This window comes from Manihot esculenta, chromosome 16 (genome assembly GCF_001659605.2).
Source record: "Manihot esculenta cultivar AM560-2 chromosome 16, M.esculenta_v8, whole genome shotgun sequence".
NCBI lineage: Eukaryota > Viridiplantae > Streptophyta > Magnoliopsida > Malpighiales > Euphorbiaceae > Manihot > Manihot esculenta.
Window position 1 is genome coordinate 26685045 of NC_035176.2, and position 12200 is coordinate 26697244.

The 12200-nt window shown below is 26.3% G+C and overlaps 1 protein-coding gene across 1 annotated transcript; it reads left to right on the plus strand.

Annotated features, from left to right (window-relative positions):
• Positions 1–1160, plus strand: LOC122722093 (cucumisin-like). The gene is made up of 5 exons (XM_043951751.1): positions 1–5; positions 161–280; positions 520–611; positions 694–937; positions 1031–1160. The coding sequence occupies exons 1-5, from the start codon at positions 1–3 to the stop codon at positions 1104–1106; spliced, it is 537 nt and encodes a 178-aa protein (XP_043807686.1). The 3' UTR covers positions 1107–1160.
• Positions 1161–12200: the final 11040 nt, after the last annotated feature.

A 12200-nucleotide genomic window follows, 5' to 3' on the forward strand; every position in this document is an offset into this window, starting at 1 on the left:
ATGGAGTAACTTATCATTCTGTTGATTTTTTTTAATTTTAGTTTAGTCTTTAGAATTTTTAATGAAAGACATATTGCTCAAAATATCATTCTTCTATATTTAATTTCAGAAGATCTTAATATTTCCTCCAGTTATGAGTTTTATGGATTTTCTTCAAAAGCTACTGGAATCACACAACAAGAAAACAAGAAGAATTGAAATCACAATCTACTGGAATCATTGAAATCACAACAACTGCAGCATCTCTTCATTCCAGAATGCTACAAGAAGTTGTTGGCAGGTTAACATTTAACCATACCTTAGATTTAAAGGGAAAAAGAAGACACTTAGGATGAAAATTTTTTTAAGGTTCATGGGTGGTGCATTGGAATGTGTCAATTTAAAAATGATCATGATGCATGTGATAGTATGTCTTATAATAGATATCTAAAAATAAACAAATTAATCAAATGTGTTCTAGTATGACAAACAATGGAGTTAATGAAGAAGCTAACTCTCTAAATGAATTGCATTATTCAGTCGCGCATCAGATATTTTGCTGCACAGCTATCATAGGAGTTTCAATGGTTTTGTTGCTAAATTGACTGAAGAGGAGAAGCAGAAACTGGCAGGTGGGTGTGCCCTCTAAAATATTATGCTGAAACAAAAGAGAATACACACGATTTAGTAATCTTGACTGAACTTCTTTTTCAGCCATGGAAGGTGTAGTGTCCATGTTTCCTAGTCAAAAGAAGAAACTCCATACGACAAGGTCTTGGACCTTCATGGGGTTCCACCAAAATGTTACAAGATCTACTAAAGAAAGTGATATCATTATTGGAGTCCTCGATATAGGAATTTGGCCTGAATCTGAAAGTTTTAACGATGAAGGATTTGGTCCACCTCCTGCCAAATGGAAGGGAACTTGCCAAACATCCTCTAATTTCACTTGCAACAAGTAAATTTTAAATTGCTATAGAACTTACAAAAGGACACACCACATATGTATATTGTTTTCTTATCTTCTAACATTTTTCCCCCATAATCACAGCAAAATAATTGGAGCTCGATACTATGGCTCTGAAGGAAACCTTCCCCAGGGGAATTTGTTTCCCCCAGAGATTTAGAAGGCCACGGCAGTCACACTGCATCAACTGCTGCTGGGGACATTGTTAATGAAGCAAGCTTACTTGGTTTGGGCTCAGGGACTATTGAAACAACAAGAAAACAACACATAAGAATTGAAACAACAAGCTACTGAAATCATTGAAAAACAGCCACAACAAAGACCAACCAACCAAAGCATTAAACAGAAAGAGTGCAAATAAATTCACTTGATGAAAAATTCACAACAAGAATGCACAACAAGGAACAATGAAAACAGCAAACAGCAAGAAAACAACACATTATAATCACACAAAAAAATTCAATAACTCATTACAATAATCTCACATTAACATATCAATAAAATTCAACAACCCATTTCAATAATTTACACAAAAAAGAGAGCATTTGAAATCACAATCTCAAAATTAATTCAAACCTGCAGTGACTGGACCAGCGGATGAGGCGAAAATCAGCAGAGGCTTGCTTGAGGACGAGGAGCAGCACCGGACAGCAGAAGAACTAGACCAGCGGATGCGCCGATGAGAATTAGATGATGCAGCAACGATGACCAAAGGGAGTAGCGGAGGAAAGAGAAGAACTAACCACTACCAGCGGACGCAGCAGCGGCGTGACTGAGGACAAGGAGCAGCACCGAACGGCAGACGGACTAGACTGACGGAAGCAACGACGACGATCAGAGGGAGCGATAGCAAAAATAGAAGAAGCAGCCACCACCAGCGGACGCAGCAACGGTGTTGACAGCAGGAAGAGAGGTTTTGGAAAATTTTGTTGAAATGCCGGGAAAGGAGAAGTCAATTTGTGTGATTGAGAAAGGGAAAATACAGGATTTCATATATTAGGGATTTCAATTTTAGTAACGGACACATCCGTTGCTAAATTTAACTTCTGTAACGGATAGTTTATCCGTTACTAAATAAATTGAATAGAAAATAATTTAGTAACGGAGTAGTTCATCCGTTACTAATTTTGTGCCCATTGAACCAATTCTGTAACGGATATGTATCCGTTACAGAATTTAGTAACGGATTAATAACGGATTATTTAATCTGTTACTATTGTTGTTCTTTACATGATATCCGTTATTAATCCGTTACTAATCAGTAACATATATTTTCCGTTACTATTTTCCGTTACTATTCCGATAAATTTTTGTAGTGATTGGTTGAAATAGACTATGCAGTTAATTTATAAGAAAAAGAGGGAGATAGTTGGCGCTTATGGCAACTACTCTCACGCTTAAGTCAATAAACCGAAGAAAATGAGAGTGTAATGAGATGTTTTGAACTAAAGAGTAGTTGTGTAAGAATGCGTACATTGATTTCTGTATTTATCAACTTTTATATTATAAGAAGGTATAGTTAATTATCAAATCTCCTGAAAATTCGACTAGTACCAGCTAATAGATAAGGGATCTCGCAGTTATAGATGTAATAGGGATTTGTTAGATTGTATTATCTAATGGTAATTTTTCGTGAAGCCTCACTCTACTAAGGAGAGGACGAGTCTCAGCGAAGGACCGATGGCTACAACATCCAGATCTTCCTTTGAGTGGAACCATATATCACCTAATTAGACTTTTACCACGTGGTCTTGTCTTATGGTGACAATTCATGACTTATTTTGGGCGATTGTTATGTTACATGAGAAGTTCCTTCGTTGGACTTTGATTCTTCAGGTTCTAAGATTACAGTTGCCTTCACGATCATAGGCGCGTGGCACATTTAGATTAACTTTCTATGCTTGCGTCACTTTGCCAAAAATGACTGAAACAAACTTGCCAACCCCGCTTTGTGGCCTTAGCATAAAATGTCTTAGTTAGCGGGACTAATACTTGATTATGGGCGTTGCAGATACTCGCTTTATGGCCTTACTTGGCGATTACCCGACTTGTGGCGTTGTTCTTGTATCCACACTTTCATCTATCCAATATTTTTTATATCAAAAAAGGTTTAAAGAATACATCATAGTTTTATTTATAATATTTTCATAAATTACTAGTATTCTTTCAAGAATAATTAAAAGACACGGTCATAACTTGACCAATTTCAAAACTCAGGGTTTGACTCAAGAGTTGAAGATATGTGACATTATACTTCTATATGCCCTTATTGCCACTCGGTCCTCTGGCAATTACGTGAATAACCCCCACGGTCTCATTTTCATCAAGATTAACTGGTGTTCTTATCTCAAGGCCTGACCTCTTTTCTTTTCTCTCTTTTAAAGTAAACTTTTGGAGCGTGTCGTCTCTTATCAGTCTCTTAATTTTATCATTTAGTTGCTGACATTCTTTTGCGTGCCCATGATCCTAATGAAATCGACAATACTTTATTCTGTCTCGCATGTCTAATTTGTCCGGGTTAAGTTTCGTGGGCCATTTGATATATTTGCCATTTTTCCTTATCCACATTAAAATATGTGTTTGTGAGTCATTCAATGGAGTATAATTCTTATACTTACCTTGGTCATCCCTTCTTCGGGAGATTGGTTAATTTATGCGATCTCCTTCATACCCTTGCCTCTCTTGGACTTCATTATCTATCCTGATTTACTTCTGAGCTTTGTCTATTAGTTTTTGGTACGTAGCGGTTGGATTTTTTATTAGAAAATCCATGAACTTGATATTGTGTATTCCTTTCTTTAACAGCTCACATGCTATCTCATGATTTAATTCTCCCCCCTATATAACTGTGGGATAAAACTCCTTAAAGACTCGCCATTTCCTTGGCGGATCTTCCGTAAATCAAAGAGGAGATTTTTAGGAAGTATGCAAGTAATAAACCTAAATTTAAATAACATAGAGAGTTATGTAAAGTTCTGAATTGAACATGAGCTCATATGTTTGTACTATTTATGAGTCAAACCTGTGAATGTTGACGGAAACACTCGGCACAATACAAAATTATTGACATCTTGAAGTTGTATTGTTGTCCAAAAGATTACTAGGTGACTCGTGGGATCTGCTGTTTTATCGTATTTGTCTAAACTTGAAAGTTTGAACTTGGCAGGAAATGTCTGTGCCAAGATCTCTGCTGACAGGGGCGAGCCATCGTCCAACTCATAATCCTCCTCCTGCTCCTTCTGGTTCCTTTGCAGGCCCGTATCAGCTTCCATTTGATAGCCTTTGGAGCCTCATCTGATGACTTCTCTTCCTCCATCTTGGCCTTTCCGTTGGACTGCATTTGGATTGTCTCTGTTCGATTCCTTGGGGTGTCGATAGAAACTTCCTTCTTTATTTTGGAAGCCATGAAGGAGGCCTCCTCCTGAGTTTTATACTGCTCGAAAGTGGCCTGTAACCTCTCATTATTTAGATTGCTGAGATGAGCCTTATTGACCATTGATGGGTGTTTTGTACACTACTAGGAGTAGAGAAAATGATTACGCCCTTGTTGACAGCAGTTTTAGCAGCAGCTCGTGAATTGTCAACCATTTTAGAGAATAGAAAAGGAAAAAGTTTCTTTTTGGAAGAAAATGAATGAATGACCGGTTTCTATTCCAATTGAACAGAGAAAAAATCCAATGGAAAATCCCGGCAATGGAATCTAATGATATGGTTGAAACGAGATTGTGCTGCGATTGGTCAATCTGCAAGAAAAAGAAAGTGAGGTAATTAGCGTTTATGATAGCCACTCCAATACTCAAGTCAGTAAACTGAAGAAAATGGCAAGTATAATGATATACTTTGAATTCAAGAGTAGATGTGTAAGAATGTGTATCTTAATTTCTGTATTTATGAGCTTTTATACTATAAGAAGATGAAGTTGGTTATCAAATTTCCTGAAAATTCGACTAACACTGACTAATAGATAAGGGATCCCGCGATTATAGATATAATGGAGATCTGTTAGATTATATTCTCTAACAGTAACTTTTCATAAAATCTCACTCTATTGAGAAGAGAGCGAGTCTCAATGAAGGGGCCGAACACTACGATGTCCGGTCTTTCTTTCCATGAGTGAAACCACATATTGATTAATTAGATCTTTGTCACGTGACCATATAATATGGTGACGATCCTTACTTTGGGCCATCGTTGTATTACATCAATATATATATTTAAAAATTACATATCTATTATTTAATAAAATTAAAAAATAATAAAAATAAAATTCATATATAATAAATTAAATTAAAATTTATATATGAATTTATTACACTTTTTGGCCTATAATTTTTATTTTTTTTATTTTTTACACATATTAAGAAAGATTTTATTAATTTTTTAATTATATACATCTTAAAAATATTAAATTTTAGAGATAATTACAAAAAAATTATCATATAATTTTAACGCATTTTTTAAGTCGGGTTCAATTCTTTAATTTGTCATAAAAAGGTTATATACTTTTACTAATAGTTCTATACTTTTACTTTATCTAATACCGTTAAATATCATTCGTAATATTATTTATTTCTCAATATTTAATAAAAATTATATTTTAAATTTAATTTATTAAATTTTATTTGATTAAAAATAAATTTTTAATTTAAATTTTATATTTTTAATTAAAATTAATCTCTATAATTTTATAGATCGATCACTAAAATTATAATTATTAATAAGTAATTTTATTTACAAATTAATCAATCTGTTTATTAAATTTTAATATTTTAAATATGAAAAATAATAAAATAAAAATAAGATAAAAAATTAATATCTCTTTTTTTGTCCTGTTTAATAAAAAATTATTGAGAAAGAAAAAAATAGATGAGAAAGACCTCTCTTACTTGAATTTAGATAAATATTATACTAAAATTTTTTATTTAATTTTTATTTAATTAATTTATTTTTAAATATAAGATATAAAATTTAATAAATATGTGAGATTAATTTAAAAAAATATATAAGCACTTATTTATAAATAATTATAATATTTTAGAAATCAATTTATAAAAATATAAAGAAAAATTAATTAAAGAATTATTTTATTATAAAATAAAATTTTACACCTAAATTTATAAATATCTTAATTAAATTATATACTTTATAAAATTTTAAAAATTTAAATGTAATTATTTTAATTAAAATTATTTTTAATTAATTTTTAAATATTACATTAACATTTATTAATAATATTAAATAGAAAAATTTCAAGTAAAATTAAGTAAACTTTTTTTATCACAATTTAAATTATAAAATTTTGACAAAAAAATATTAAGATAATTTTTTATAGTTACTTTTAAATTTTATTAAATATTAAAAAATATTTTAAAAAATTTTAGAAAATAGATAAAAATTAATTTAATTTATATGTTATAATAATAAAAAAAATGACTAATAATTTTAAAATAATAGAAAAAAATTGACAAAGAGTAAAAAAAGTTCAGGGGATTGGCAATGTGCTGGACACTGATCACATCTCACCTGCATTATTGCTTCTAACGGTCCCTCGTTCAGTCACTTTAACGCAATTTTGCCACTGTAAGTTGTGGGACAGAATTCTTTTTTTTTTTTTTTTTTTTTTTTTTTTTTTTTTCCTTGAATTGGCTTCAATTTTGGAGATAATTATTAAAATAATGTTTTTAAAAAATTATTTATTAAATAGTATGAAATCAAAATAAATTATAAAATTAATATTTATTCTAAAAAAGGCAATTAAATTTTCAATATTTCTCAATAAAACTAATTTAAATTGCATTTTTAAAACCAAGCATTAATTTTACAAATTATTTTGAATTTATACTATTTTGGTAAATAATTTTTTTAAATAACATATTTTTAATAATTATCCCTTATTTTTGGTTTTTATGGATCACATGAACTTTATTCTGATATTTATCATGATTTATTTTAAAAAATAAAATTAATAAATTTATATATAATTTTATTTTTTAAAAAAATAAAATTTTTAATAAAATTTTTTTAATAAAATTTTTTAAAAAATAAAATTTTAAGTTAAAAATATATATAACTGTATTTTTAAAATATTTATTATATTTTTATTTTATTACTCTCTAAAATTAATTTAACTTATTAAAAATTATACTTTATTTTTATTAAATAAACTTTAGAACGACACGTGTTATTTATTAAAGTAAAATTAAAAACATCATAAAAAAATAGTGTAATAAATTAAGTTGAGAATTATAGGATAATTCGTAAAAAAAAAAATAAAGCAATTGGACACGTGTCACAAACACATCTAGTTGCTGGAATTTGAGGTTTGTTTTTCCCTCTTCTTTTAGCATAAATTCTTCTTTATCTGTTGCTTGTTTATATTGGTTTGTTATTGTGTTGAATGCTATTTCTTGATGGTTTATTTATGTTGTGATAATTATTTAAAAATAATAAAAAGAAATTTAATTGTGAATCGAGTAAGTTTATTTCATAATAAATTTATTAATAAAAAAATTATAATTATAAATTATTTCTTTTCTCTTAAAAAAATTTATTTATATTGTTTAATAACTCACAATTTAGTATATCAAAACAGCAATAATATTTAAAAAATTTAAAAATAATAATTTAAAAAACTTACCCGTAATAAATTTTTATATATTTTTAAATATTAAAATATAACTACATTATAATTGTTGACAGTTTATAAAATTTAAAACTTGATTCCTGTGCATTTTAAATAGTAAATAATTCAGTACTTAAATTTTTATTTTATTAATAAAATATATTTTTTCTTAAATTTTATTGTTAATTATAAAAAAATTAGTAAACTTTCAACTTTTTATATTTCAATTTTCTCAATTTCTAATATACATCAAAATATTTTACAATAATTTTATATTAAATATTTTTTCATTATATAATTCTTAAAATTTTATTTTTATTAACAAAATAGTTATTTTATTAAAATTTATTAATAAACTATAATAATTTGGTGATTTGAATTTTATTTTCTATAACAATGTAGTTCTTATATTTAAAATATATATAAATAAATTTTAGAGTTAATGGCAAAAAAATCCTCTACTTTTAATTTTATTATAATTACACTCGATTTTTTTTATCAATTAAAATTTAACTTTTTAAGTTAGTCCAATTATATCTATCGTTATTTATGCCGTAAAATTTAATTGAATTGTTACGTCACTCACTACATCAATATGCCATGTCAACAAATTTCAAAAAAAATTAATAATAATTTAAAAGTTTAGGGAATAATTATAATAAAATTAAAAGTATAGAATTTTTTTGATAATTATTTATTTTATTGATAATTTTTTTAGAAAATGGATGAATGGAGACTGAATTTATAATTTTAGATAAATTATATATTATTTTATTATTTTTTTTGAAATTCATTCTAAATATTAATATAATTTAAAAAAAGTGAGGATTAACATTATATGAAAGTTAAAAGAATAATTAAAAAAATATTCTAAAAAAATATTTTATTATTTTTAATATTTTTAATTAAATCATATTAAATATTATTTTAAATTATTTTTTAATACTTCATAACTAATATATTTAATAAAATTATTTTCTTAATGATAGTTTTAAAAGTAATACTAAATACTAAACATATTAGACAGATTTAACAAATAATCGGTTAATAATGATTTTAATCAAAATAAAATCAAGATAAATTATTATTATAAAATTATTGATAAAAATAAAAAAATTAAATAATAATATAAATAATAATTTTTAAATATATTTAATAGTGAAAAAGAGTAATTTGATAATTTTGTAAGTTTTTGACTGTACAAATAAGGGTAGGGTATATTTAGGTAGACATTAAAAAACAGAATTTAATTAGTAAAAGGTAAAAATATAAGATGCAATTACAATAAAAATAAAATATATAAATTTTTTTATGATTAATTTTAAATTTTATTAACATGGCGTGGTAATGTAGTGTTGATATGTCACTAACTTAGACAATTTCATTAATTTTTTAACCACATAAATAATCACCATGTAATATTGAAATAATTTTAAAAGATTAAATTTTATTTAATAAAAAAATATAGAATATAATTGTATAGAATTTTTTTAGTAATTATCTTTAAATTTTATAAAGATAATTATTACTTTAAATAATATCAAAAAATATTTAATATAAATCAGGAATGAAATATTTTTATATAAATTAAAAATTAGTAATTTTAAAGATTAAGGTTTTGAATTTATATAGTACAAAACTGCTATAAATATCTTGATATAAATTAAGAATTAAAGAATTTAGGTTTAAAGATTTAGGAGTTTATACAAAGAAGCAATATTTAATATAATATTACTATAAAATATTTTGATATATATTGAAAATTAAAAAAAGTTAGAGTTAGTAATTTTTTTTCATAAGTAACAGTAAATTTTAGAAAATAAAAATAAATTTAGATTTTAAAAATTAAATTATTTATTATTTAAAAAATATGAGTTAAATTATAAATTTCATTAAATTTTAAAAATCTTAGTTCAATATATATATATATATATATATATATATATATATATATATAAGCTTACTGTAATTTATAGGTACATCAAGTAAAATGTGAGAATTAGAGAAGGAAAGGTGGATTTCACTTGGTCTCATTGCCTTTGCTGTTTTGTGGCTCTTCTTGATCTTTTATTTTTGATTTTGCAATGGAGCCTTTCTTTGCCTTTGGGCAAGACGGGTTTCTCGTCCTTCTTTACTTCTCCCTTATCATAGAAAGATGATGTAAGTGTATTGTTTTGCTTTTATTTCTTTTGTTTTGATTTATTTTTTCATATTGTGGTATTCTCGGAGAGGAATGATTTTTATCAGATCTAGTTTTTGAGAGATTTGATGACTCTACTCTAAAAATTAAAGAGGTTTTGATTGGGGATCGCACCAAATGCACCCAGTAATTCACGCTCCCATAAATCGACAATCGGCTGAATTTGCGGGTCGCTTCTCTAATTGTTTCATTTTGTCTTGTGTCGCCTTTGTGAGTTCTCTTATGAACTTCCTTGTCATGTTTGGCATGCATGATTGCTATCTTCTTCTTGCTGTCCTTTGGTTGATTGCTAGCAAGGTTGGATGGCCTGCTTTGTTTGTTTGATGGACATTGGTGTTGCTAGTTGGCTATGGCGGTGAGGGGTGTGTTGGCAGAATCATGTGTTGCTTCTTGGCTGTGTACTCTTACAGATTATGGGCATGGGTCATTGTGGCTATTGTAAATTTCTGATTGTGTGCCTCTGGATTTTTTTTAGATTAAATTAGTGGGTTTTATTAGTTTTACGGTGGACTGTTATTGTATTTTAATTTTTTAGGTTGGACTCACACCCTCTTAATACTGTAATTAGCCAACATTAATCATGAAAAATGCAAGCTCTTGCATTGTTTAAAAATATGTTTATGTTTTTTAATTTTTTTTTTAATCAAGTATCACACTTATATTTAATTTTTTTAAATTTCAAGAGTATGGTAAATTTTATCTTGCTTTTTAAAGTGTAATAGATTTTAAATTCACCATGCTCTAGATTTTCTGAGAAAGGATTTAATAATTATTTTATCTTTATTGAATAGAATTTTTTTTATAATATATGAATTAAATAATAATTCTTTTTAATATTTATTTTTTTAAGACAAATAAGGGATACTCTAGCAAAAGTTATACGTAATACACCTAGTGTAAAGAAAGTTAGTGGAAAGCTCCAAAGAAAGACTTGCATGTTTTGGATTCGATACCCAACTAAAAATATTTATTTTTCCCCTTTATTTTTACTAAAAATAAATTTAACTATTATTCTTGAATTAATCTTAGCCCTATAATGTTACAAACACTCAAATTTTTACATAATTTAAAGGTAAAAAAATTTATTTTTCCATTGTAAAAGAAATCATTATGAAAAAATAACTTTTTCATAATAAATACTATTATATAATCACATCGTATTTTACGATCAACTATAATAGTTTTCACTAAATATTTTTTTATCATAGCGTTAATAAAATTTTACGAGAATTTTTTTTTTTCGAAAAAAAAGAAAAACCTAGAGCAGCCTTCAATGTGTCCAGCAAATTGTGCTGTCGCAGGAATTTTTTTATAAATACATCTACAATTTTCAATTTTATTTTATTACACTCAAATTTTATTTTTTTAATTAATTTTATAATTTTGCTTTAACAAATAATTAATATGTAATTCTAAAATTTATATATAAAAATACAAAATTTAATAAGTTAAAATTAGAGTATAAATGAACAAACCGAATGAAATTTTGGAGAATTTAAATTTTATTTTTTAAAATTTGTAATATGTTTAAATTTGGATCCTTAGTAAAAGAGTTTAAATGAGTCAAGTTTTTATTAAGTTTAAACGAGTTGAGTTTAGTTTCAAATAATTTATAAAGATTTCATTTATTTATATGTATAATAAGTTTTAGTTTAAAATTAATAAATTTAAAATTAAATAATTTTAGTTAAATAAGTATATATAGAAATTAGCTCGTAAATTTATAAAAAATAACTTTTAAATTTTAACGATCTGAATGTCTATAAAATTTAAGAGTGTAATTAAATTACGTAGAGTTAAACTTTAAAAAATTTAAATTTAACTCATGAAAGTATAAGCATGATTAATATATTCGCGATCCTACTTATTAACTCGGAAATAAATCGAGCTCACAAGTCTTAATAAGTCTTAACGAACCGAATATTATATAGTTCAAATTTGACCTATTTACTAAACGAATCTAAAAATTAAGTTCGAGATTAACTCATTTAGAAATCGAGTTAAGACTGGTCAAGTTTTTATCGAGTCAAATCTGGAGTAGATCATAAACAGTTTGGTTTATTTATTTTGCAGTAAAATTAAGTTTTGTTTGAGTTTACTCTAATATCATAGATAAATTTGAATTTTATTTATAAATAAAAAATCATTTTTATGAAAAATTAAATTAAATTAAATTAAATTACTTTTGCAGTTTTGTCCATATCATGGACAACAACATGACTGGGGAGACATTTTTTTTTTTTTTTCTCTCATATATAAAGTTGATTCAATTAACAGAAACGGTCCCATTCTCACAAATGAAGCCACAATTGATTAAGGAGATTTTTTTTTTTTCTGTCCACCCTTACACATCAATTCTCATTCTTATATCCCACATGATAAAACTGTGGATGAGGTAAACTATTAACAGTTACAAGCAATAGGTGTCCTGT